Source organism: Psilocybe cubensis, chromosome 3 (genome assembly GCF_017499595.1).
Source record: "Psilocybe cubensis strain MGC-MH-2018 chromosome 3, whole genome shotgun sequence".
Lineage (NCBI taxonomy): Eukaryota > Fungi > Basidiomycota > Agaricomycetes > Agaricales > Agrocybaceae > Psilocybe > Psilocybe cubensis.
The window spans coordinates 3,535,027-3,561,231 of record NC_063001.1 but is presented as its reverse complement, the minus strand read 5'-3'; the positions used below and the strand labels follow the sequence as shown (position 1 = coordinate 3,561,231).

Here is a 26,205-nt window from a genome sequence, read left to right as displayed (position 1 = left end):
TTGGAGAAGGAGTCTGTGTTTCCGTACATTACAGTCAATTTGTAGGTATTACTTTTTTCTTTCCTTACGTTATCATTCTTCTCTGTTATTCCTTTTGCATTCTTTGTTTCTGCGCAATGAACATCATCACCAAAATATTGCCTACGGGCTCACTGTGCGGTCAAACCCGGCAAATATGTATGTCGCCGTTTAAAATTGTTAGTGCGTATTTCTTCAGAAGAAACTTCTGATTCTGCTCCAACATTAACTAACACAGTCAACTCCAATAAATTCCCCAAAGATGAACCCAGTTTCTCTTCAATCTATAATCCGCGTCCCCCATAATGCTTATCTCTTTTTTCCTGGCTTCTTCGGCAGTTCCCAAAAAAACTCCTCATTTATCATCATTCGGTGGGTGTTACTATTAGGCTTAATATACAAACTGATGGACATTTGACGGTCAAAATAGTGGCACTCAGATGGTCAAGGTTAATTTCGGTCCCTACGTCAAAATATGTGTTTTTCATCTTTTCACATCTTTGAAAAGGTATGTGGGCAGGCTAGCCTTCTTCCTGATGTTCTGGAGTGCACGCTAGCGTCAGTGTGCCTACATGCTGGCGAGCCATATATTGACGTGTGGGGTGCACACTACTTGATGGCGATGGTTGAAGAAGCTGCGTTTTCATGGGAAGTCCCGCTGCAGGCGGAGGGTTCTGTTGCCCACATGAACCATTCATAGATATAGAGCGTCGTTCTGAGCAGCAATCCTAGCAAATTTTATTCGGCCATTCTCACAGGTCGCTGCACCCTGCCTCTCTTTATGACTGTGATCATCAAAGTGCCTCTGACTTGACAAGTCTTATAAAAGACGAAGTTTTCTGAAAACCTTCGCACCGGATATCACAGATCCACTTCCTTTCTTCCTTACGCCAATATGACCACTCAGGCGAGTTGGGCACCGGTCAACGAAACGTCCGCAGATCTCTGGCATGAAAGGTCCATATTGGTCGGCCTGTTTCTGGGCGCTATTGGATACGGTATGTATATCCAGTCCTTTTCTTACCTTCTGAGTCGTTGGTTGATTTACTAATCGATGAAGGCATTCATCTCACGCTGTTCGTCTGGACGTCTCATATTCTCTACACAAAGAGAATGAACTCTAAAGGGACGGTCGGACAGTTCCTGCTTCTCTACGTCGTCGTTGTGTTTGTTCTTGGAAATATTGGGAACGCCACAAACATCAGATTTGGGGAAATGACGTTCATCGATAATCGAAATTATCCCGGTGGACCCAACGCTTTCTTTGTTCAGCAAAGCACGAACAAGGTTGCTGTTTTGTGCAATTCGGCCTATATAGTCAATAGTTGGTTCCAGGATGGACTGCTGGTAAGTTTCAATACTACGATTATTATTTAGCATCGTTAATCTCATGGAAAATGTAGCTATACAGGTTATGGATATTCTCTCAAAGATCACTGTACACTGTAGCGTTTCCTTCTATCATGTTCCTTAGTGCAGTGGGTAAGCTTGATATTTAGCCACCTTTTTGCGGTTGAGATAACATCATTATTTTACTAGGCCTTTCTTTCCTCTTAATAATTGAACTTTCTCAGCCAGGAATTACACGTTGGTCAAAGATCAGCGTCAACCTCGCCATTCCGTACTGGTCAATCTCAATCGCTCTCAACGTGATAATCACTTTATATATAGCCACTCGCCTTCTATACATGAGACGCCGTCTTCGTCGCGTGGTGGCGGACTGCGCTGTGGAATACGTATCTCTCACTGCAATGCTGGTGGAATCGGCCGCTCTATATACCATAAACGGACTTGTATTTTTGGTCAGCTTCTCAATTCACAGTCCAATACAATACCTAGCATTGCCTTTGCTTGGTCAAACTCAGGTAAAGGGCATTCTGTCGCATCAATTACGTTTATGAAGTCTGAATTTCTTTGTGTATCTGTTGTAGTCTATTTCACCCCTCTTGATTATTCTCCGGGTGGCACAAGGCAGAGCTTGGTCCGATGATACCATGAGTCGTCTGAATACGATGCCGACTCAGTTTCAAGTTTCTTCAAGAATCGACACCGACTTCAGTGACCCGAATTTGCGTGGGTCTTCGACCATTTTGGATTCTTTGAGCTTCAGGGATATCTCCAGCCACGACCTGGAAGCCGAGAAGGGACGCGACTCAAAAATTTCTTCATAGAGCTACTGTATGTGACAGCACAATGCCAGGGACAACAGAATCCCTGATGCTAGTAGATGGTAATAACAAGACAAAGAATATCAATGGAAAGGACCACTCGGACAACCTGTTTGTTTGGGTCTGTACAATATGACTTATAACCAACCGGGCTACTCTTCTCTCAAACTTTAGAGGCACTTCCCCCTAGATACAAAAAAGCAGAAAATGTGTGAAACGCTGGTCCTTGGTTCGTGTTTTTCCTTTCACATGGATTAGCTTGATTTTATATTAAGATTGAATTAAAAAATAAAAAAAGATACTCTTCGTTACAATGGCAAATGAGCCGGTCGCCAATTACATGCCATTTGGATGCAGAGAAAAATTTAAAGCGTCCTCGCTTCGTTGACTTGAATTTGAATTTGCGTAGAACATATGTTTTTATACAACTGGTCTCAGTAATCAAATGACAACTTAGTGTATGAGTTATTACTCCAGGACGTGCACAGACTTGAGTCGAAAACCACCCAACCTGAGCTTCTGATGGACTTTAGACCTCAGTGAATGACCAGAGTACTTGGGGGTCATGGACCGGGTCGGTTAGCCACAACTTCGAAGGCACGAGTAAACAACGTTAAAACGCTTGGCTGACGCTAATTAATTGGAATCAATGCGTTGGAGGTGGCCATAAATCTCAAGTAAAGCAAGTTGGCAATGTTTTGAGACATTCTGGTCTACAGTAGTGGGAATTATCTACTGAACAACATAAACCTTGTTATTTATTGTGGGTGACTCTGTTCTCACCTCCTAACTTGGATCCACAATGGTCGTGAGAAGCCAAACTGCCATATTCATGCCGAGAAATAGCCGAGGCTCTCCGTGATGCTGATCTGCAAACAGTGCAGTTTCAAGAGGTTGACAATCTTTGACAATTAACTATAGTCAAAGATCAGCCTACGTATCTTCTGACTCGGCCAACGTTACATCAGGTGCTCCCAATATGACATAACTCAGAGAGACGAGAAACCCGCACATTTACCCTGTATTGTCGAATTGAGGGTGATGTTTGTACACTTTATATTTTAAAGCAGTGAGCCTGCCTGTCAACTATCGGCGAATGCCATAGAACTGTCAATCACTGACTTGATGGCCTCTGAGCCGAATTTCGAATTCGGCAATTTGGAGTCTTCTGTATCATCTGTGATGACTATTTCTACTTTTAAAGACCCAGTTTCGACGTATATTATGACTTTCCCGACCAGTATAATTCTGTATAATTGTGGAGCGTCCGAGCAAACAGGTCCTTGGCATTGTGGATGTCGGGTACCAAGGGTGGCCTCATTTCCAAAGTCAAACTGGTGACCATCAGACAATAATTTCAGAAACATATAAAAGAGAACGACAGGTCTATGTCAAAAAACAGTACCGTTCCATCGAACAGCACCACATATCAGCCAATTTCATCGGAATGCACTTCAAAATAGTTGTTGCTTCCTTCACCTTCCTCGCAACGCTTTTTGCGTCCGCTCAGGCAGCTACCGTCGTTGCATATGGAGGTTCGGACTGCACAGGCAGTGTAGGAAACACGGTGCCGTGTGATGGAAGCTGCCGTGCTTTTGGAGGCAGACATTCACTAAAGGTATGCCTATATTGATCGTAAGGTCAAAACCCATTAGTTGATCGACTGATTTCCAGATCTCCGGCGGTGGAACTCACTGTGTCACTCTATATGAGAATTCAGGATGTACTTCGTCAGCAAAGGTTTCATTTGCGAAGGTTGCTTCCGGAACGTGCTTCCGTGTCAACACAGGAGGGCCTGTAGTGTCTTTCAGATGCTCGGACAGCACCTCTTGTGTTACTTAAACTAAAAAAATTATATGTCAGATTCTCAGATACTCGTATTGGATAATGCATGAGTGTATAGCTGTGTATAGGATTAAGGAGTTAGTGAAAACTTGCGATGTGCCCAGATGCTGCCTGCACCATTTCTATTGATAATAGTCAATCAGACTCTCTCAAAAAAATATGGTAATGAATAACTTGGAAACGAACGTACATTGTCTATAACGTCGCGGTTCAAGTTTGAGTTCTGTGACTGTCAAGTCCGAGTCGCTCAACAGCTCACATTGACACTCCGTGCCGAACGGCACGGTCATCATATTTCGGGACCGACATCATGTGACTCTTTTCGCAATCACTCGGACTGAGGGAACGACTGGAAAGTCAAAACGATAAATCGGAAACTCTTGGGAAACCTTTGCTCTCAACTAGACCAACACCCTATAACCCCATTTCTTTGCAATAAGTATGTCTGCAGAAGTCGCCACTCAATCTCGTCCAGCCACCACGGAATCTGGTCGTGGAACAGGCAAGCGAGCAAACAGATCTCGCGGAGGGAACAATAATAATCGAGAATCTAATCGGAATTCTCGCCCAGCCACCAATACGAAAGGGAAAGAAGTCGTCGTTGCGGAAGGCGAGAATAGTCAGGTACCGGTCAAACAACTAGCGGCCGTGGCCCTATCCGAAGATGGGGATGTGGAAATCTGCTTCATTTGCGCTGAACCAGTCAAGTACTATGCCGTTTCGGAATGCAATCACAGAACCTGTCATATTTGCGCCATTAGATTGCGGGCATTGTATAAAAAGAGAGACTGTACTTTCTGCAAGGTTTGTGATAACATTCATTGGTTTGTAAATAAATTTTTTAATCTGGCACAGGAACCTCAAAACCATGTCATATTCACGAAATCGCGCGAAGATCCCTATTCGTCATTCACACCTGAATCAATTCCATTCAAGGATGCCAAACTATCAGTATCGTTTGAGACCCAGGAGATGATGGAAGAAACCCTTGTTTTGTTGAGATTCACTTGCGCCGATGATGAATGCGATTATGTTGGGACAGGATGGGGCGATCTCAAGCTACACGCACGCGCAATGCATGGGAAACTGATGTGGTTCGTCCATTTCTTTGTCAGACATCTTCAACGACTGATGTCGCGTTAAGTGACCTATGTATCAAATTTAAGAAAGTCTTTACCCATGAACATACACTTTACACACCAGCTGCCTTGGCAGTCCATCTTCCTTCAATGCGGCAAAATAAAGGGAATTCTAGGGATCTTCCTGAGATGGAAGTTCATCCTTTATGTGCTTTCTGTCGTGAATGCTTTTTCGGAGATGATGAGTTATACAAGCACATGCGAGAGAATCATGAGGAATGCTTCGTCTGCAAACGGAATGAGATAAGGGACCAATAGTAAGCCTGTTGTTGCTTTGATAGTCTTGATCTAACAGTACATGCTAGTTTCCTGAACTACGAGACTCTGGAACGGCATTTCAACACTGCTCATTTTGCGTGCACTCAAACTGATTGCCTAGCGCGAAAGTTCGTCGTGTTTAACACTGCTCTCGATCTCAAAGCGCATATGGTGGAGGCTCACGGTGGGGAGATGTCGGCCCGAGACAAAAAAGATGCTAGGAGAATTCAAGCAGAATTTGCTTTCGAAGAAGTTGGATATGGAGGACGACATGGTAGACGAGACAGAGATCGCGATCGCGAACCTCCACCGCAACAACAACAACCGCAACCCTCAACTTCAGTTCCTCCGCGCCCGGCCGCAGGGGGCAACAGAAGGAGGGATGGGTTCGGAGGGGCCCTTACCACTGAAGCTGGACCTACCCCTGCTCAATCCAGACAGCCTCCACCACGTCCTGAAACTAGACCCTCAACCCCACAACCTACCCCGGAAAGTCTTGATCCTGCCAATCTAGAGTTAGTTTTTACTTGTTCATATCGTTTGTATTACTAACCTCACGCATCTTTGTTTAGGCGCCATGGCGCATTTTTAACCCGTTTAAACACACTAGCACCCAATCCAACGACAGCGATTCCAGCAGTTAGAGCTGCAACGCGTGGTTATCGATTCTCAGAGACAAGTGCCCGCGATTTGATATTGACTGTGTGGAATGTCTTGGATAGGAATCTCGAGTACACCGCCAGCATCATTAACGCTTTTGTCGACCTCCTGGATGAAGAGGAAAAGAAACGGGACCTGCTGGAATCATGGAATGGATTTGCCATTGAGGTAACTACAATTTTTATTGCACTCTTATAAACTTTTTTCTAATGGTCGATAAGCAACGCCGACAATTTCCAGACCTCGTACCTGTTTCTTTCGGGACAGGGTACGCAGGTATCACCTCCGGCCGCGTCTTAAACGCCAAACACTCGACAGCAGCACGTTCTTCTCAAAGCCAACAAGTCTGGAACCGTGTGGCATTAGCTGCCAATAATGCAGCTCCCGGATCATCCACTGGTGCCCCACGTCCCAAACTTTTGACACCTCAAACCTCACAAGAACGTTTCCCAGCGCTTGGCGGTGGCGCTTCTACCAGCGGTGGTGCAGGCGCAGCTTCGTCATCGCAGCCCCTTGCACCCTCCTTCCGCCAGGCTCAGCGCACGACACCGTGGTCCGGAAGCTCAGTGCAGCCCAGTACTCTGCGGTCACAGTCAAACCCTGGACCGACCTCTGTGAATATGCGAGTGTCGAAGAGTGCCGGTTCCAAACAACCCCCGCCGCCGAAGTTGTCGAGTGCGCTGTTCCCGGAGCTGCCGAGCTCGGCGAACTCTCGGAGTAAGCCACAGGTCAGCGGTAATGTCTCTCTGAAGAATATTTTGGGCTCGTCGGGAGTCCCGGCTGTCGCTGCTTGGAGTTCGGGCTCAGGTGGGGGTGCAGGTCCTACTACACAGACAGAAGGTGAAGGCAGTGCTGCTCCTGGTACAAACTCTGCAGGTCCTGGAGATGCTGCCACCACTGGGGGAGGGGCAGGAAAAGGAAAGAAGTCGAAAGGGAAGCAGAAGCAGACACTCTTCACTTTGGGATCTTTCCCTACGTAAAGATATGAGACTTATGGGCACTAGAGGACTATCTATCTGTTGGGATGTTATTATAACTGGCGCCGAGATTGACGAAGTATCACGGTAATTTGTTCGATGATATCTATGGATTGACATCATCTGTGAAGGTAGGGAAGCTGTATTTGGATCATGAAATACCAAGTCGCCATGGAGAACAGCATGGGTAGGCAGACGAGATCCCCAGTAAAAGGAGGAAGCATCTCATAAGCATAGACTGCATCGTACTCCACCCTTGCAAAATGTCTCGATGAAATTTTCGTATTCTTTCCTAGGTCAAGCTTCCAAGTTTTGCCTTCATCAAGCGACTCGCATCATCAAACTTGTGAGGATCAGCGAGGATCGAACTCATCAGTTGAATACAAATTGGAACCCCTGCAAAAAGAAACTTGTTCCATCTCTCATTCCCCTAGAGTTGTCCGTAATACTGCACAACATGTCTTACTGGATTTTTGTAGATGATGCCAACCCTGCCATCAATTATGTTGGGCCATGGATTCCAGACCATGGCTCGCAGGATACAGTAGGCACCTTTGGATTGCCTGTCATGAACACCTTGCATGGAGTTGCCACAGATGCTAGCCTCTCTTACGCTTTCAAAGGTCTCTCATTTTCGACGCACACTATTTTTCGTTTCTGATTTTGAGTTAAACCGAAGGAACCTCTGTACAAATCATTGGAACTTTACAGTATTCCAATGTGTCTGGGCCTGTGACGAACCCTTCTTGGGAGTGTTTCGTGGACAGCATTGCCATTCCCGTTCAAACCTATGCTGGAGCAGAGAGCAGGCTCGTACTCTGCCACCAAGACGTACTACTGGATGAAGTAGAGCATACTATCACCCTGAACGTTCATGTCTCAAACGAAAGGATGTTCTGGTTTGACGCAATTTCCTATTTGCCTTCCTCTAGTGTATCGTTGGACGGGGCATTACTCACTATGGATGTTCCGGGGCCGAATATGCAATTCAGCCCTGGCTGGTCAAAATCTGAGTTTGGATATGTGACTTCTACTCCAGGCTTGACATTTCAGTTCAATTTTTCTGGTATGTGGCGTATTTTGCAAAAGAATAAAATGCTTTTGGTTGACTTTCAATTGACTTTTAGGTATCACGCTTCTTTGGATAGGATATTACGATCAGCGCCTACCCAACGCTACCTCGAGCGGGAGTTATACCATCGACGACGGTGATGAAATCATGTTCTTACTTAATGGATCTTTGGCAAGCTTCACCGGAAACCTGTACAACCAAATCTTTTTTCAAACACCCCTTCTTTCCTCAGGGATACACAACCTCCAAGTCACTTTCAATGGCAACTCACAGTCCACACCCTTGACTCTTAATGGCATATATATTCAGAATGGCACATCCTCGACTACGAACTCCACTTCTACCCCACCTTCCTTTACGACACCTATCTCTAACTCTATATTTGGAATTTCTACCTCCACTATCAGCACTGTTCTCGTCAATTTTACCAGTACAATGTCCACGATCACGTCTAATATGCCACGTGAAGCGGAATCACCTTCGCTGCACCCAAATTCTCCAAATCAGGCTCACTATATTGCGCCAATTGTAGGAGGGATCATTGGTGGTCTGGCTATTCTCACTGCATGCATCCTTGGCGCTATCTACATTCGCAAGAGGCGCTCAAGACTGTCATTTAGAACCATTTCGCCTCTTCACAGTATAGAGCCTATTTAAGCATCTCAAATCCCTATCTCACCAAATATCTTACGATGATTCCAAATATTTTTAGCTTTATTTGAATCCGACGGAGAAGATTTTTTAAATGGGAAAAAGACGATTAAGGCCCTTATAGTATATTGTATTCATCGTCTACAAACGTACAGCTTCGCAGGAGAATAAGAGAGAGTTAAAGATCAAGATAGTGATTGGAATATAAAAACTCCCACCTCTCCAGCTGGAGAACAAGAGGATAGTCTTTGGACAAAAACTAGTCAAGAGTTCTGAATGCAGCTGTCGGCTGGAATTTCTTTGGCTGATACTGTTTCTTGATGCTGTTGGACTGTTACAGTTACACGCTATCAGTCACTATAGCACCACAGAACACGACACGTTGTCTATATATTCCCGCACTCTACTACCCGTGCTTGCTTCCAACATTAACTCTCCCATTCTGGAAAGAAATGCCTTCTGGCTCTGAGATTGACTCAGAGTATCTCTCACTCATGGATCTTTCGAACGCTTCCAGATTACGAGATATATGTGGTCTCAAAACCGGAAGCGAGCGGTACACAATTACACACTCAGGCCTCACAGCCTGAGCAAGACGAGCCTGAACAGGCTGGCGAGTGTCCCGCTGTCGTTAGTTTAAGCAGTCACCTTGTAAAAGTGGTTGCTCAATTTGAAAATATTTGAGTAACATGCAGGTTCGGGGAGGCTTCAATCATATGAACAACAAGAATATCAAGACATATAGCACACAGCAAGTCTTTTACCTTTCTCGATTCCTTTTTTTCTATTTTTTTGCACCAAGTCAGGATTCACACGAGTCATGTGACTAAAGATCGGCAATCCTTTTTCTCACCGATGAGGCCGAGGCACAACTTGGAAGTTGACTTGCATTCGGCGAGGTCATGCACCAACACCACCGAGCTTGTTCACGTACGTTCTGTGTTCCTGTAAAAGGTATAATTCATGATATCCGAGTGTAATGTGTCTTATAGATTTCAAAGGACGACATGATGGTGTTTGGGTTTGATGATGAAGAACTGTTTTTACGTGGTCACTGGTCAATGGTAAAGCCAATTCTATCCAACAAGACTCGTTTTACAAGTGATTATCTTCTCTTTGTTAGATAAAGAATACGTTACTCGTATGAAGGTAATCAGGAGTATGGGAGCATAGCACAATTCTAATACTTTCAGCCTACCAAACTCCATCAATGGCATCGATCTGAAAGGCACCGTCTGTGCCCTTTGTTCAGAAATCAGGACCGCGCACTTGATATCGCCGCAATCGCCCGAGAATTTCTAGACTCGTCCACATCAAACGTGATGTACATGGCCTCGTTGTGGGTATGAAAACGTAGGTGATAGTAAGTGCCACCCCAAACATCTTCTTAACTTCTATTCTCAAGAGAGTCCACAGTCACTCAGGCAGTGGCTTACCCCCTCCATCCCAACTGTACACGTCCACTTTCTGTCTTTCAAAGTTGATGCCTCAACCTCGCACTCGTTCACACTCCACTTCGGGCACGTTGTCTAGAAATTTCTTAGGCGACCCCCTTTCAGTTTCTCCACACGGTGGCAACGAGCAGGCCTCGTTGCATTCTGGCACTCAGACATCTCTTGGGTCTACGTGAGTATTTTTTCTTTGTTATTTATTAGAAATTATGTCATCTCGACACCAGCGCCAAATCTCATCGGAAGCTACTGTCATCTCAGCACTTCAAACCAAGCCGCAATACAGTGGCAGGTCCAAGCCGTACACCAGGTAGTCCTCCTGTTAAGCCTTTGGTGATAAGCCGACCACGGGCCATCGTTCGCAAATCCTTACAGCTACCCCCTCCTGTTCCGGAGAAGGATGTGCCCAGGAAGCCTCCTAAAGTTAAACGGGAGGATCCTGATTCAGATGACGAAGGCACCCTTGTTTCAGCGGGAGAGGTTCCTCTCCGGCATCACGACGCGCCAAAGAAACAAATTTCTGAAGTAGAAATGAGACCAGATGGAGTATGTTCATTTAACTGCGATGCAAAGGGGACAGACCTCATGCATTCTACATTCTAGCTCCCTGCAACGTCTAAGATCTCCCGAAAGATTTTAGCCGTTATACCTGGCATGTCAGACGACGAAGATCAGGATGAGAAGCTGCATAACCCATGTGACGCTCGAACTCGGCCCAAGTCAATCCACTGGGGTCTAGGAAGCTCTCCTTATCAGCCGGACTTTATAATTGAAAGGGAAGAGGAAGCTACTATTGAGCCTTTCACGTCACTTAGCCCCCCTTCATTTCACGGACGCAAGAAAGGTGCATTTAAATCTTGACGATGATATTTTCGCTCTATTTTTTGATCTAATCATGTGTTTGATTTTTTTCGATGTCTTTTTCAAAGCTTGGACTAATTGGCTTCCCACAAATAATCGTACCCAAGAGAATGTATCTAATATTGTAGTACAGGTCACCCAGCATGTATCGTGTACTTTGTAGCTATAGCAGGCTGTACAGCAACCCAACATCGGGTGCCTCTGAGACTTGTGCACTGCTTTGCTGCCCGGGACAATGGTGTAGCGTATTCTCCCCATAACTTTTTCGTCAAATAAGCGCCTGCCAGTTTAGCTTTGAATAGGCGCTTGTCATATATATCTAAACATCAAATCCAAACATACCTTTCGGAACACCAGGCTAACGCTGCGAATTCGACCTGTTTACAATTCATACAACACCATCCTGACGCCACAACTTACATACTCCGGAATAATTCCGTCGTGTCCTCCTATTTCCCCAGAAGATGACGTGCTATTTACTAATTGGCCCGTTAAAACGGGAAAAACTCTTAATAAGCCATTTGTATTGATTACTGCGGGCCACTATTGCGGAGAATTGATGGTTGGAACCTCCACCAAAGACATCTTATCTCGGTTTTTGACACAGGGTTTAACCAGCAGTGTTCCTGTGGCGTCCTATATAAGTAACCGGATAACGGCCAGTCTCTAGCAAGTGACGCATGGGTGTATTTTTATAGAATCCTTGCAATGAGGTAGTCGCCAGCGCCACACACGGGGCCCCGCTTCCGCGGGCACCGAAGATTTAGTTATTGCCCAAATACGAGTTATCGAGTCGAAGATAAGGCTTTTGCAAGATATTCTTGTATCCCAGTACATCCTCGAAAGCACGAGATTTTGGAAATAAATTAAGTGTGAAGGTTGTAATAAAGAGCTACCATCCATGCAGATGAACGGGACGATGCTAGCATTTATAGAACGCCTGGCGGCTGCTCGGCCCTATCCTTGTCATGCGTACATAAAGAAATAAATGTGGTGGGTGCGGATTGGATCATTTCCTTAACACAAACCACCATGTCAACCAGCGCACAGCAAGAGTCCACACGCCAATCCGACTCCAAGGATGCTGCGATACCAGCGAGGGGCACGCCAGAATACGAAGCGTACTACTATCAGCAGATAGAGGAATCCGTACATCGCACCGCTGCGATGTACGTTGAAACGTTCGCACACTCTGTCTACACTTTATATGATTAAGCAACTAATATTCTGTTCACTCGGTATTTTCAGATACCCAGAGTCGTCGATTGCCAAGGGCTGGCTCTCACTAAATCCTATCCAGCAGAGAATCATAGTATCTAGCTTCTTGCCGGTGAGGTTTGATCCGAATGACATAGACATAGAAGTAGAGGATAGGGAAGAGTTGGACACAACAATAACGGTACTCTTCTCATGTCGAGTGGTGAGCTTTTCCACTCATAACAGCCTATCTATTTTTCATTAATCCTGCTTTCAGTTGGATCGCACTCGGAAACGTCCAGCGGCATTGGAGACCACGACGAGAGGATCTCTATTAAAATCCGCCATCCTCTACTCAACAATATCCAAGCAGATGTCATCGCCTCAATAAAGGGACTAAGCAGGTCAGGAACTATATTTGCTTTGGCTGGCATACCATCTCAACTGTCTCTTATAGTTTCTTTAGTTTTTCTGACATTAGCTACTGTTGAGGTTGTTTTAATCAATTCTATTTCATTTGATGTCGCCTACAAGCCAGTATCTGAATTTATCACCATGAGCATATGAGACTGGTTGCCTTCAAAGTGCTTCTATACTGCCTGGCATCAGTAGCTAGTGGTCTGGACTCTTCATCTATTCTTTCTGGGCCAGCTCTATACTGCATTCTTTGAGTCAAATCTGTCCTATGCAAAGCTACTTCTAGGGATTCTGTTACCCAACCTTGATCATCTGATGGAGATGGAATTGTTAGTCCAATCAGATATTCATCAGCCAACAGCAAATTGGAAGATTGGTCCAGGTAAAATTCTAAGAACAAATGCCACCCATTCCATAACGGGAATATTCAAATGAGGAGAGGAGTCACAACATAGAAGTCATTCTGATGCGGTATGAATAGAACCTGGTTAGTCACTGGCATTATCCGATTTCTGTATCCAGATATATATTGTGTCCGTATTTGCGCAAACAATGGGACATCTTCCAGCTGGCTGTGTAGCACATCATGTTTATGCCGGCATCAGCCTGTCATTTTGTATATAAAACGCAGAACCCTTGCAAAACTTTCTTTAACCTAGTACAAGTCTTATCCCCCGCACCAACGACATCGCCCCTTGCTGACCATGTCCCAAAACGCATGGAAAGAGGAAGTTCTCGCCCGATACGGTCTCACAGAGACAGATCGCCTCATCTACGACGCCTTCACTAGATTCACGGGTATACTGGAAGCGCCCAAGTCTGTGCTCCCATACCTCTTTAATTGGGCCGAATTTTTAACCTTTCCACACAGAAAAACTCCTGCCGCACCTGGCACCTTGGAGTATCGATGGCGTGGTGTCCGAAACATGATCGCTAAGAGAAGTATCCAGGACTACTTCTGGCGATACTGCACGATCCACTGGGTGCCTGAGGGCAACGTAGGCACCGTCGAGAGGCAGCAGTCAGTCGCACATCTTATGGGTATTATCGCTCCAGAGGCACTCACCGCTGCCCTGGTACGTGTCGAAGATCCCATCCGTGGATTTTTCTGTCAGCTATGTACTGGGAAACGTGACTCTGACTGACTTTGCATGCTATTTTTATTCCAGGACAAGCATGGAGAAAGATCTCGTGAAGGTACCCCTGCACTTGGCTCGTCATCGGGCATGTACGGTTCAGGCTCTCAGGAATCTGGCCATGGGGTTTTCAATATGGATTTCTTCTAAAGATCCATATAACAATCGGAGGATCCAGAATCGAAACGGCACTCCTAGATTAACATTTGTTGCAACACAAATCTTTAGCGTTTAACAATGACATAGTAGAATCAGAAATAATGCATGGCCTAATATGATATCCTATAAGTCATATCATTCTCGAATGAACTGGGGATTATCCACGAACCGTACCATGTGGCCCCGACGTAGACTCTGTCCTGAATTGTTATTATTAGCGCCTATCCTAAGGCCTCCTAAGCACGATCGAAGTTGAAGCCAAGCGCAACACAAGTGTAGTATGTACGCAGCTTTGTCTTTGTGGGTGTTAAACCCAATTCCATCCACAATAAGCGCACAATGGTTGACAGGCCAGATTTAGCAAATATACCCAACGAGGCCGATCAGTGAATGGTAGACTGTGGAATCATCCCCAGAGTTTACGAATGACGGTCCTTCACAATATTGCTGTTCCAGTCCAAATACAAGGGAAAGCGAAGAAAAGAAGAAGAAAAAAACAATTTGCATGAATTCTTGCACCGTTCCTACCATGAGAAACCATTAATTTAAGAACGCACGTTTGAATACTCAATGAAAATAACAAGTGATGAACGACGAGACATACGGAAAGTACCAGAAAAACACAACAGCCGTAAAGGCCAACCTCCTATAATCCACGAGGACGCAACTCAGGGTTTCCCTCTTGCCCAACCGGTAGTTCCTTTTTATAGGCGTGCAAAACAATGAACATCAGCAACAAGGTTCAAAGCCTTTATACACGAGCTTGCACTGCGGATTGTCCGTTAGCTCCTCCGCGACCACCGCCTCCGCCTCCGCCTCGGCGAGGCCTGCCACCTCGCCTACCATATCCTCCCCACCCGCCAACGTAGCTGCCGGGACCAAGCAAGCCTACACCACCGGGCTCGCCAAACGTAGCAACATTCTTCTCTCGCTCTTCCTCTCTCCTGTTACGACCGGAACCGGGTCCACCTCGCCTGCCTCCACCTCCACCGCGGTGCCCTTGCCCACCAGGCCCCGATGCAGGTCCGGCCGAAGACGACGACAGCGAGTCGAAGAATGACTTCTGCGGGTTGTACGCCGGTTCCTCCTTCTCTGGAGCTTTGTCGCCGGCGTCTGCCTCGCTTCCATCAGCATTGCCATCTTCTGTGTTTGCCTTGGTACCAGCGGGGGAGTGGGCGGGCTTCTCGAACTTGGCGTTGCTGCTCTGGAAGTCGAAGTCCGTCTTAGGAACCTTGAGCTCACCCTCGATGCGCCCTCCACCACCAGCACGCTGACCGCCACGGCGGCCACCACGGGGTGCGCTATGGTTCGGAGCGCCTCCACCGCTTACACGTAAATCGCCCAGCGCGCGCTCGACCGTCTCCAGGGAGGCGGCAGCGGTGTGTACGGGGTTGGGGCGGCGGGTGTTGGCATTCTGTTGGGCGGGGCGGGATGTGGGGGCCTGTCCGGTTTGGGTGGGCGCGGGTTGGTTCTGTTGAGGGACAGGGGCGAGGGCAGGTTGACCCTGTTGAGAGGCATTGTAAGGGGGTTGAGGTTGTTGAGACGGTGCGCCATTGGCAGGGAGTTGGGGGTTGGGGTAAGGAGCGTAAGGTTTGGGAGCAGGTCCGCCAGCCTGTAGTAGAAATATGATCAGTAACCAATCTACATCTTGACCTGGCATAAGGAAAATGCAAAAACGAGAAGTCAGAAGGAAGGCAACGGAAGACTCCACATGGGGTTTAGCGCTCTCGGAGTATTGTTATGTTTTTACATCCGTAAATGGCTTCATCATGCTTTCGAAAAGATGGAAACGACAAAATGAATTGAATGGGCACGTACCCCAAGAACAGCGGGATCGTCATGGACGTTGTGCTGCGGGGGCGCAGCAGCAGCAGCAGAGGGTTCGTCCACCGAAAGATCCTTCACTTCCGAAGCACGGAAGATGATGTAGGCATATGGATCCTGAACTGGGGCAATGAATTGATTCGGAGGCCTGAGCAAGCAAGTCCGCTCCGTCAATGATTCCGCTTTCTTCAGAATGCTGCAAAGGCTTACCGCCGTCCTTCAGTTCCCATAGAGTACACTGCAGAAGTGTAATTATGCATTCATTTCGAGTTTTCTCGGCTTACTCACCATTTGAGAGCTGAATAGTAGATGCCTGCGGGTCAATGCCCGCCAGAATTCCTCTGTAGCGAACATCCGAATGAGAAATAAGAGATATCGGTTTCCTAGAGAAGATAGAGTCAACACAAAGATTGCATGAGGGGGATATGCTCTACATACCCGATAAAACTGAGAGCCATGGGGGATTACTGGTATGTCAAGGAAGGAACTGAAAGAAACTTGAAAGAGCTGGAGACGCGTGTTGACGTGTTTGGACCAGGAAGGGAGAAATTTTAAACTCCGATAGGCCTTGCTTTCAACCAGCCTGTCCTTTCGACTTAACCTTACATCTCCGTTATCATCATTGATAGTTTCCTGGAATACGTTGATCTCTGAGGCTCGGAATATCTACCCTTGGAAGCTACTTTTCGACACTGGCCCGAATGTGGTTATGACATGTTCATTATCGACACGGCCATAGGCGAAAATTGCCCAAAACTTCCGCAAAGTCTCATCTGCTAGTGAATTGGGGTGGTGTCGCTGGAGTACTTCAGACTTGACTACTACTGATTTCTATCACCTTTATATCTTGAAGCAGTCCGGGCACCCTCAGTGACGTTCAAAAGACTTGAAAAATGACGCGCCATAAATGTTCGTTTCCAGCCTCAAGTAGAGTCCATACATCAATACTATTGCTACGTGACTACCAAACCAAATTCAATCCAAATTCTTAGAACGAGAACTATCTGGAACCTACGGCGAAAAAAGTTCCCCACTATATCCTTAGTTGGACTCGCCAGGTTGCGACACAAAGCTCACTGTCGTCGTTACATTCCCAATATTCCTTGCAATTGCACCCCTTCCCACAACGATGCCACTCGTACTGACTCTGACCATCGGTCCGGGGAAGGTAGCCTCATAATTCCCTATGTTCTGGACGTTCGAGTTCGAAGGAACATAAATGTGCTCCAATTCTATCGATTGCCTCTCTTCTTTAGAGTAAGGTGGAGGTGCGAGAGAGGGAGCAAATGTGGTCGTATGCGTGTAATCAGTAGATGCTGGTCTACGCGTGGGTCCTGGAGTCGAAATGGGATCTGGAGTTGATACCAGTTTCCTGTATTTTTCAACTGCGGTCCTTATGTTGTCGGCTCCGTTGCTGATCCCCAGTATTTCATCCTATTATTATATATTAGTTTACACTGACCAAGTTCTGATAGCGCATCTAGCACTTCACCTGGAACTTTGTCTGAGCACTCCTCATTCGATCTATCAACCCATTTATCACTTCCTTATTTTTATTTTGCCACCGAAGTCGTTTGAGCGTCGACTGTCGGACCATAAGCTTATAGCACTCCGGTACGACGTCGTGCAGCGTGCTACATAGGAATAGTCAAAATCCCAATCTTATTTGAGGTTAACAACGAATTTCTTACTTGTTGAACTCGTTAATATGGTGGATCAAGTTGGTGGATATCTTATCTCCTCGGTTGGTAATCTCTTTGGCGCTATCGTTCATAGATTTGGCAATCTCTAATGCAGTCTCGACGAGAATATTGCAGCACTGCGTGTCTTCCTTCAAGCCCTGCGTCCTGCGCGTTAGAGAATAGCTTAATAAGGTGCTCAGGATGATCAACACACCTCTAGAGCCTCTAGAGCCAGTACAAGCGGGCACAACAACTCTGCTGCAGAACTCAGCGCAGGAACAGGAACAAATCCGCAGGCGGCCTCGATATATTTGAACGTGTTTTGGGCCTCGTTGGTGTTGTTCATTATATACGAATGATTGATATCAATTTGAAGTCGGATAGCAAAGCAGATTCGGGTGGTGGTGGTATGTAACGTACAAACTCGCCACTGGAAGGCCTTTTATACTTTGTCAGTAAGAGGTTGAAAATGCACTTAACGACATACCCACTCTGGTTTTAATGACGTAACTGTACATACAGTTACCAAATACAATAAAACCTTTGACATGTTGAGAAACATAGGCATGCAATTGGTTAGTTCGGTTGTAACATAATCCATAAATTTTGAGTAAGTGTACTAGCATCTTGTCGGAAACAGATGTAACATAATGATATGTGTACCCAGAAACAGTCAAAAATACAACACGTTTATTCTTTTTGACGTTTAGACTCTAGAAGATTGTGGGCGTCGGTTTGCTCCAAAAATAAAACTTCGAAGCGTCAGGCTTGCGCTATTTATAGATCACGTTCTACAACATGTTTTTGGTGTAGAAGAACTTATAAACCCACATACACGGATCTTACCCATGCATGCAACACTTAGAAACTACTCTTACTATATCTATATGTATCTTCTCACTCTACCCACACACAGATAATTTGACGATCAGATTGAATATCAGGATTGTTAGTTACAAAGGTTGAATAAAGAATAGCAGAAAGTCTATCACAAGGAAACTAATACCACACTCAGATACCTTGTACGGCAAGAGCCTCTGGGTAATTAACTTCAAAATGAAGAACAAGGGAAATGGTTGTCTGAGCCGGAACCGATAGCAACCAGTTGAACTTGCCAGTTTTCCCGACAGCGCTTAAACCAGCGCCTCCAGTCGGGTCGTCAATACCATCCCACTGTGCCATAACGCCCTCGGATACACGTATGGGACGCAACCAAGCGGGAATAGAGCTTGGAGATCCAGGAGCCTTGCTTGTAGCCGTAGATTGACTGGCAGCGGCAGCAGCTTTGCCCCCGGCTTTAGCAGCAGGCACGGGCGTCAATTGCGGGCTGATCAATTTGACTTCGATGCGCTCGTCCTCTGAGACGGGGATTCGGTCGATCAGCTTGAGGTTTGTGACAGGAGCAGACCTCTTATTGAAGACCGATATACGCTGGGTGAATGACTGCGTCGACGTCTTGGAGTAGAAACCTGATTGTGCAGATTTCTTTTCTCGGGGATGGTATGTGAGGCGTATAGAAGGATCAAGCCTATTCAGTTAAGCGTCAGTCAGTTGACTAAATTTGCCTCTACGTTTAAAGCTCACCCAAGTGGACATTCGAATACTTCTTGTGGGCTGATGGAAGGGATGTAGGTTGTTGCAACAAAGCTTCCATCAACATAGATGTTTGCGAGACCAGGAATAAATGGGTAGTCAGACTCGTTTCGAATTCTTGCCTGACAACCCATTAAAACAAAACATGGAAGCTATTATTGGCTAAACACACACCTTGATATGCGCCCTGGTGTCCACTGCAGGAATTGCAAACCACATTAGCTCTGCATTCACGTCGAAATGCGCGATAGTAACATTATGTTTCCCGCCATCGCTGGGCACATTAATAACACCAGGGACACGGAACACGGCGGAAATTCCGCCTTTATCTGAGACAGAAACAGTCCGATGCACCAGCTCAGGCTCTCGGTCGTAATTCCCCGACGAGTATGGAAAACTAAGTGTACTGTCACGAGACGGAGACACCCGTCGGTGCCTGCGTGGGGACCGCGAGCGAGATTGAGCTCTCCCACGGGGTGACGGTGATCTTCTTCGTTCTCGAACATGCCCCGATGGATATTCTATGGTAGTTTGCCGGGGCATAACGCGCCATGGGGAAAGTGTTGGAAGCTGGATGCCGAAAGAAGGTTGAGCAGTCTCAAGCGTCAACGATGCGTCGTCCCAGGACTATACAAAGGAACTGTTAGAGCCATATTGGAAGTATAAACACATTCGGAGTTTGTATAGGCACTCACTTCACCTGTGTCCTGAGTGATGACGGCTTTGTACACAATGGCGACTGCTTTCTCTTTGGCTTGGGTATAAACGCGAATATCGTACGCCGCTGTCCAGTCAGCATTTCGTACAGCTTTAACATGTAGTAAGTTTGAGGTTCAACGATGAGAAGTTTTAGTGCTCACCATATTTGAGATAAACGCGAACATTCTCATCAAATTTGCCGTGGACGTCAATTGACACTTGCCATGATGGAATGAAAGGCGCGGCCTTCCTTTGTTTTTCCTCCTGCTTGATCAGTTCTTCGACTTCTAGCAGTTCTTTCTCGATATCAAGTATTCGCAAGGCCACTTTGCGCCCCAGCCTGAAGTAGGTATCCAGAGTTCCTTCCAACTGGGACGCCTCAAAGCCGCCTTCACCGACGGTATCTAGGGACTTATCCAGAGCTGTTCGAGCATGCCTGGTGCTGTCGAGCTCGGATTCGAGTTCCTTCTTTCGGCGCTTCAAAGGGTTGCGCGCCTGAGTGTTATCTATAGTATTGGAAGACTTGCGAGGAGGAGGTAGTGTCTTTGCGACTACAACATCATGTATTGACGCGTTTCCGCGTCCTTCGACCCTGAATAATATCAATCAAAGTCAGATAGATATTATACATAAATCTCAAGTTGAATACCTTAGAGAATTATCTTGCAAAGACCATGGAAGACCCAAGATAGTAACCTTGTTCTGGCCTGCCTTTATATCGAATTTGAAAAGCCTAGTGATTTCAGCGCGCCCAGAATACAGGTTGATGTTGCTTATTTTGCTATTTTCAGAAGCTACCAAGGATATTGTGTTCGTTCCTTTATCGTGTTGAGACATGATTTTTGTGTAGAGTCAAAGACCGTTGGATGGATGGACATTTTATACCAAAAATTAGGTCTCATATTCCCATCTGAAAGCACAGCAGGCTTGGCTTGAAGCCAATTTGAAAGGCAATCAATGCGGAACAATATAGCAAAGTCTATCATCTAGAAGAGTCGCGTTTTGCTTGATGACATTGCGATGCTCTTCGACGAGTGTCGGGAAGTAGGATACAAATAATTTTTTTCATCGATGTCGCTTCTTTTTGCGTTTGTACAGGGATAGATTGGGCCTTATAGAAAAGATAAGTAATTTGTGTGGGAGTTGAGCAAACTCATGATAATTACCCCGAGTCCATCAAAATCAGTCTTTATCTTCAAGCACATGATGGTCTAGAAGAAAAAAGGCTGCCATCCATTACCTCACATTGGTAAATTCTTTTACGAGCAGGTGACCATGATGTATATTTCCACGGCTACATCCAGCCCACGGCGCTAAAGTAACATATTATCAGGAAACCCATACGAAACTGTCGCCCTCATAGTTACTTGTAGTATTGCATCACATTTTGAGGTAGTTCGTTTAACTTGGATTTAATTACCATGTCAAAAATGTTAGTGTTATGCCATCTTACATATTTACGCGATACGTCGCTATTGGAAGAGCGAAAAAACACAGGGAGCCAAGCTTTGTACTCAGGAATACAGGCGTGTTTTACCTTGTATATAGCCCACATCGGCTGGTTTCTCGGATCATCTCACCCGAGTCTCTCTTGCATATTGCTCATGATGATTGTGAAAAAGTGATGGCTTATCTCGGTATCTCTCAGGCTTGATATCGGACAAGATACTCTAGTGTGAAGGTGTACAAAAAACTTTTTTATATCTTAGTGAAGACTTAGGATACCTATCTTAATGAGACCTCCACTACAAATTGTCGCCTTATCCTTTGGTACAAAGTACTATGTACTAGTATCAAAGCGAGGACTGAGTAGAGCGCATTAAACTAGGCAAGATTTTACTCAATACGCCCAATGCAGCAGCCTTTCATCATTTGGAAGAAACGCACCATATCGGTACAGTTGACTTTTTCATAATGCATACCGGTTGTAACGGCCAAAAGCTATGCATTATGACAATTATGCAATACGAAGATAGTCACGCATTGTGGTGACCTCAGCCAAATGTGTGACATGAATGATAATCCACGACTCTCATTCGCTTTGTAGACAATGTATTGGGATGGAAATTTGCTTGTGTGTTGATCTTGTGGCTCTTTGCTAGCTTTCTTGAAAGTGTAGATTGATTAAAAGTAGTGGATCCTCTTTCCTATTTTTAAAATGAGCAAGTATCTTACCTTGGAATAGTAATGGGTGCTTTTTGCCAAAATCAAAGACAAGCAGCCAGTCAGCAACTGTCAAATTTAACCATGATTTTGCTGCAGCTAAGCTGGATGAAGTTTTTGGTACATCTTTGGTACAATTTTTGTTTTGCATTTGCCGGTTATATGGAGCTGGCTTCTCACGTGACTTGTGTATTTTTTCCGTATTTTTTTGCATTGGGAAGAAATAGTGAACCATAATGTGGGAAAACGGGTGAAATTGTTCTCTGAAGGGCTCAAAATTGTGTAGATAGTGCGTTAATGCACCCAATAAATTTTATGATGAGCCTGATGTCGGCCTTTACTACCAAAATGTACAGAAAATCTCTGTTTATACCCATTGTCATAATGCATATTTGCATCTCTAGCCCATGCATTATGCAATATGCAATATGGGTGCCAATTCCCTGCTTCCCTACGTGATGCAAGCCCAAAAGTCATGCATTATGAGAAATATGCATTATGACGTTATGCATTATGAAAAAGTCAACTGTAATGGTAGAATTCTTTGGCGACGGATTTGACCTGTTCGTTTATTTTTAGAACCGTCAATCCCCCAACATAACAAGCACCCCAGAATATCTCACCCCACGTTCCCAATTCTCAAGTTCGGTGCGGCACAAATAGCGAGAAAAACTTTTTGTAAGTTCCAAGCTGTTCTCTTCCTACGTAAGGGCCTGTGAGCATATAGCGTCGTTTAATAAAAAAAGACAATTCATTTCGCACATTATTGGTTTTTAGAAGACAATTACTATATAACGTCAAAACATGGCCAGTAATCCAAGGCAGGTCCAAGGATAGTTGGCAGTGCTAGCGAACTCAAAATAAGTAAACGTCAGTTGGCAGTGTTAGGTATTACGATTCATATCAGTGTCGTACACGAACGACAGTAGTATAAGTACGAAGGAATCACAAGTGTTCAATGCCACCTTCCTGTAACCCCTATCAATTTTCCCATTCGTCACATATGAAACAAGACATCAATACAGTCGAACTGAGCGCCCAAGAGCATAGTCAAATCACGAACATAAACTTATACTCTGGTCATGCAGAGATAACACGCCTCTTTAAGTTTGAAATCCAAGCTGGTTCGAATATCGTCGTTATTACGGGGCTCCCTTGCACATTTCAACAGGATTCTTTGAGGTAGATGGGGATTAATTGGTATTAATTATTGAAAAGCTGATCAATGATTGTACAGAGTGGAAGGAAAAGGAAACGCATCTATTCACGACGTGACCGTCGAGCACACTGTACCACCCCAAAATAGCGACGACAACAGCGAGCAATCCAGGCTAGTCAGGGAATGCTCGAACATTGAAACTGCATTACAAAGCGCTAGATCCTCTCGAGAAGCTTTGAACAAATACTTGTCAACCGTCCACGCTGAAAAGGTCGACATTGCACGCTTAGAATCCACATTGGATGGGTACATGATGCTTGGTCAAAAAATCGGCCAAAAGATTCTTGATTTGAAGAAAGAGCTTTCCGTTGCTCAGCAGGAACTCGCACGCGTTAGGGAAGCAGATAGGAAGGCACCCAAAGTGCAACCTTTTTCCTGGAAAGTATCAATCAATGTACATGGTCAACTTACAGAAACTGTCAGAATTTTTATTAAATATGGTGGGTCAACATCAAAATGCTTACATTTCGATTTTATACTCAATATACATCATCGTATTTCAAGTTGTGTACGGAGCTGATTGGACAGCAAGTTATGACATTCGCGTCGATACCCAAACGTCTGAGAAGAATGTGTTTATCCTGTACAAGGCTATTGTCCATCAGGCCACAGGGGAGGTATGCGTCATTTCTTGATTGCGCACCTAAACCAGACTAATCAGTGATTTTGTTAGTCCTGGGACAATGTGCCTCTAACCCTCGAGACCTCTTCTCCTTCTTTTGGGATCAAACCGCCTCACCTACCAACCTGTCGTATCACTGCCCCTAGGGCGATTCCTTATCCGGTTCCAGGATCTGGACCACCGGGTTTCGTTCCTGTAATCCCAGACGATTGTCATTATTTCATGCCTCCACCTCCGCTTGCTAAATCCCCGTCTATATCCACTGGATCTCCACGTCCAAGTCTTCCCATTCCAGAACCCTTCCAGCCAGTAATGACTCAGCCGTCAATGATACATGGATCGAACAAGGGTAATATAATCGCCTCCTTTCGAATTCCTGGCTTGATCAACATCCCGAATGATGGTGGGAATCATAACGTTTCTGTTACTCAACTTGATCTGGATGCGGCCATAACATGGTACGCAGTCCCAGCCACAGATACAAGAGTTCACATGAAGGTATTTTTCAAGATAGTTGTTGAACCAGAGGCCCTTTATTAACTGTTTCATCTTTTCAGGCCGAGATTCGAAATGTTTCCCAATTTACTTTCGTGCCAGGATCGGCGAACGTTTACGTGGATGGAAGCTTCATAGCTACTACGGCGATTCCTTCTGTCAGCCCTCAAGACACCTTTGACTGTCCGCTTGGGTAATGCATTCGAGAACTCACTTGACATCATGCTAATGCCCGTTACACCTCAGGTTGGATTCGACCGTTCGAATCACGTATCATCCACAAGAAAGAAAGGCCGCGACATCTGGGTTTTATTCCAAGACATCCAGCAATACATTTGTCCAACGTATCACAGTCCTTAACACGAAATCAATCATGATAAAGAATCTCAAATTGATAGAACGAATACCAGTCTCGGAGGACGAAAGGATTGAAGTGAAATTGTTGCAACCGGCCCTGGCCCTTCCAACACAATCGTCGAAGACATCTTCCTCATGGCAAAAACCTATCAAAGTATCTTCCAGTGTCGTGGCGCAATGGAATGGAGTTTACGAAGCTGGAGTTGATCAAGAGAGCCTTGGAAAAGACGGAAAATTCAATTGGGTGATCTCCGTCCCGCCTCACAAAAGTGTTTCCTTGACTTTGCAGTACGAAGTAAGCCACCCGAAGAACCTGGATTTGACTTGGTACACCGATTAACATAGCCGAGTTTACTGGTATGACCCAATGTAAAAAATATCGGTCCACATTTCCTGTTTGTTTTGCTATGATGTCGTCACTATGGTCCCAGATCCAAGACACCAGTTGCCGAGGTACAATACCGCAGCTTGGCCTGGACAAACTGCATGTTGAAGTTCGTCGCATTCGATGACGAGGAAACTTCCTTGTTCGTTCGTTTGCCTGTGGTGCATCGTTATCAATACGCCGGCACAATGGGCATGATAAAGTGCGAAAATACCTTCGAACTGAGCATTCGACAGGCTGCATACGATAGCGGTGCATGACAGAGAGGCGAACGCCATCGGAGGAGTCGATGCCTTCCGGAATAGTATCCGTCCATATCCAATCGAAGTCGCAAACGTTGATTGTGCGTGTAAAGAGTGATTCATGGGTGCTGTGAAATTTTTTAGGAATAAGTGTAGTCATGGGTGTTATAACTGACCTCCCAGGCACAACCAATATCTCGTTCTTTTCTATGTCTTTTTGAACAACGAACATCTTCTGCGGCATCCCACTAACACGCACGTTCTGGCCTATCGTAAAATGCCACAAACCTCCATGTTCGCCGATGACTTTTCCGTTTAAGCGGTCAACAATGTTTCCAGGATTTGGTGGAATATAGTCGTCTACATGACAACAAACCATTCAGGTCCGACGACAGTCCGTATAGCGGTTTTAGAACTCACCAAGAAAATCATTGAATCTTCTTTTCTCGCCAACAAAACAAATACCAACGCTATCTGGCCTTTCAGCTGTCGATAAATTGTTCTTTCTGGCAAGTTCTCTAATCTCGGGTTTCGTGAGGTGGGCGAGGGGAAATAATGCACGTGAAAGACCAGCTTCAGAGATGGAGGACAGGAAATAAGTCTGATCTTTGTGCGAATCAGCTGCGCGGAGAAGTTTAGGCCTTGAGCCGTTTTCTGTCCATGATTTACGAGCATAATGTCCTGCTCATATCCGTCAGTTTGTGGTGGCAAAACAAACTGTTAAGCCTACCTGTTGCGAACCACGCGTCTTTTTGCGGCAATTTTTCAAGAAGAGCGCCGAACTTGATTTCTCTGGTGCGCGAATATGAGATTATGCCGACGACACGTTATTTAATGAGAGCCGACTTATTACACCAGACATCCGGGTTTGGACTAACACCGTATTCCCATTGCCTCAGCGAAGGCTCGAATACA

At 45.4% G+C, this 26,205-nt stretch overlaps 10 protein-coding genes across 10 annotated transcripts; 8 read left to right on the top strand and 2 right to left on the bottom strand.

The window, feature by feature from the left end:
- Window positions 1-913: 913 nt before the first annotated feature.
- Window positions 914-2,189, top strand: JR316_0003979 (uncharacterized protein; the record flags this gene model as incomplete). Its single annotated transcript, XM_047889748.1, has 5 exons — window positions 914-1,016; window positions 1,079-1,365; window positions 1,422-1,500; window positions 1,558-1,883; window positions 1,950-2,189. The coding sequence occupies 5 exons, from the start codon at window positions 914-916 to the stop codon at window positions 2,187-2,189; spliced, it is 1,035 nt and encodes a 344-aa protein (XP_047752122.1).
- Window positions 2,190-3,633: 1,444 nt separating this feature from the next.
- Window positions 3,634-4,028, top strand: JR316_0003978 (uncharacterized protein; the record flags this gene model as incomplete). The annotated part of the gene is made up of 2 exons (XM_047889747.1): window positions 3,634-3,804; window positions 3,861-4,028. The coding sequence occupies 2 exons, from the start codon at window positions 3,634-3,636 to the stop codon at window positions 4,026-4,028; spliced, it is 339 nt and encodes a 112-aa protein (XP_047752121.1).
- Window positions 4,029-4,472: 444 nt separating this feature from the next.
- Window positions 4,473-7,068, top strand: JR316_0003977 (E3 ubiquitin-protein ligase hel2; the record flags this gene model as incomplete). The annotated part of the gene is made up of 5 exons (XM_047889746.1): window positions 4,473-4,835; window positions 4,887-5,125; window positions 5,476-5,943; window positions 6,001-6,256; window positions 6,310-7,068. The coding sequence occupies 5 exons, from the start codon at window positions 4,473-4,475 to the stop codon at window positions 7,066-7,068; spliced, it is 2,085 nt and encodes a 694-aa protein (XP_047752120.1).
- Window positions 7,069-7,522: 454 nt separating this feature from the next.
- Window positions 7,523-8,794, top strand: JR316_0003976 (uncharacterized protein; the record flags this gene model as incomplete). The annotated part of the gene is made up of 3 exons (XM_047889745.1): window positions 7,523-7,688; window positions 7,745-8,131; window positions 8,193-8,794. 3 exons carry the CDS (start codon window positions 7,523-7,525, stop codon window positions 8,792-8,794), a joined length of 1,155 nt encoding a protein of 384 aa, XP_047752119.1.
- An 849-nt stretch (window positions 8,795-9,643) lies between these two features.
- JR316_0003975 (uncharacterized protein) lies at window positions 9,644-11,263 on the top strand (the record flags this gene model as incomplete). The annotated part of the gene is made up of 8 exons (XM_047889744.1): window positions 9,644-9,718; window positions 9,781-9,852; window positions 9,912-9,929; window positions 9,982-10,131; window positions 10,194-10,414; window positions 10,467-10,785; window positions 10,843-11,083; window positions 11,169-11,263. The coding sequence occupies 8 exons, from the start codon at window positions 9,644-9,646 to the stop codon at window positions 11,261-11,263; spliced, it is 1,191 nt and encodes a 396-aa protein (XP_047752118.1).
- An 869-nt stretch (window positions 11,264-12,132) lies between these two features.
- JR316_0003974 (uncharacterized protein) lies at window positions 12,133-12,788 on the top strand (the record flags this gene model as incomplete). Its single annotated transcript, XM_047889743.1, has 5 exons — window positions 12,133-12,269; window positions 12,349-12,430; window positions 12,475-12,520; window positions 12,575-12,701; window positions 12,755-12,788. 5 exons carry the CDS (start codon window positions 12,133-12,135, stop codon window positions 12,786-12,788), a joined length of 426 nt encoding a protein of 141 aa, XP_047752117.1.
- A 630-nt stretch (window positions 12,789-13,418) lies between these two features.
- Window positions 13,419-14,000, top strand: JR316_0003973 (uncharacterized protein; the record flags this gene model as incomplete). The annotated part of the gene is made up of 2 exons (XM_047889742.1): window positions 13,419-13,796; window positions 13,890-14,000. The coding sequence occupies 2 exons, from the start codon at window positions 13,419-13,421 to the stop codon at window positions 13,998-14,000; spliced, it is 489 nt and encodes a 162-aa protein (XP_047752116.1).
- Window positions 14,001-14,760: 760 nt separating this feature from the next.
- Window positions 14,761-16,291, bottom strand: JR316_0003972 (Protein sum2; the record flags this gene model as incomplete). The annotated part of the gene is made up of 5 exons (XM_047889741.1): window positions 14,761-15,621; window positions 15,828-15,981; window positions 16,044-16,071; window positions 16,122-16,216; window positions 16,272-16,291. The coding sequence occupies 5 exons, from the start codon at window positions 16,289-16,291 to the stop codon at window positions 14,761-14,763; spliced, it is 1,158 nt and encodes a 385-aa protein (XP_047752115.1).
- Window positions 16,292-16,874: 583 nt separating this feature from the next.
- On the bottom strand, window positions 16,875-20,644 carry JR316_0003971 (Protein F37C4.5; the record flags this gene model as incomplete). The annotated part of the gene is made up of 11 exons (XM_047889740.1): window positions 16,875-17,267; window positions 17,326-17,467; window positions 17,525-17,673; window positions 17,730-17,954; window positions 18,003-18,025; window positions 18,535-19,043; window positions 19,100-19,230; window positions 19,283-19,735; window positions 19,804-19,916; window positions 19,969-20,399; window positions 20,457-20,644. 11 exons carry the CDS (start codon window positions 20,642-20,644, stop codon window positions 16,875-16,877), a joined length of 2,757 nt encoding a protein of 918 aa, XP_047752114.1.
- Window positions 20,645-22,973: 2,329 nt separating this feature from the next.
- JR316_0003970 (Protein F37C4.5) lies at window positions 22,974-25,003 on the top strand (the record flags this gene model as incomplete). Its single annotated transcript, XM_047889739.1, has 6 exons — window positions 22,974-23,152; window positions 23,208-23,629; window positions 23,694-23,806; window positions 23,863-24,309; window positions 24,369-24,499; window positions 24,553-25,003. 6 exons carry the CDS (start codon window positions 22,974-22,976, stop codon window positions 25,001-25,003), a joined length of 1,743 nt encoding a protein of 580 aa, XP_047752113.1.
- Between the last annotated feature and the right edge of the window lie 1,202 nt (window positions 25,004-26,205).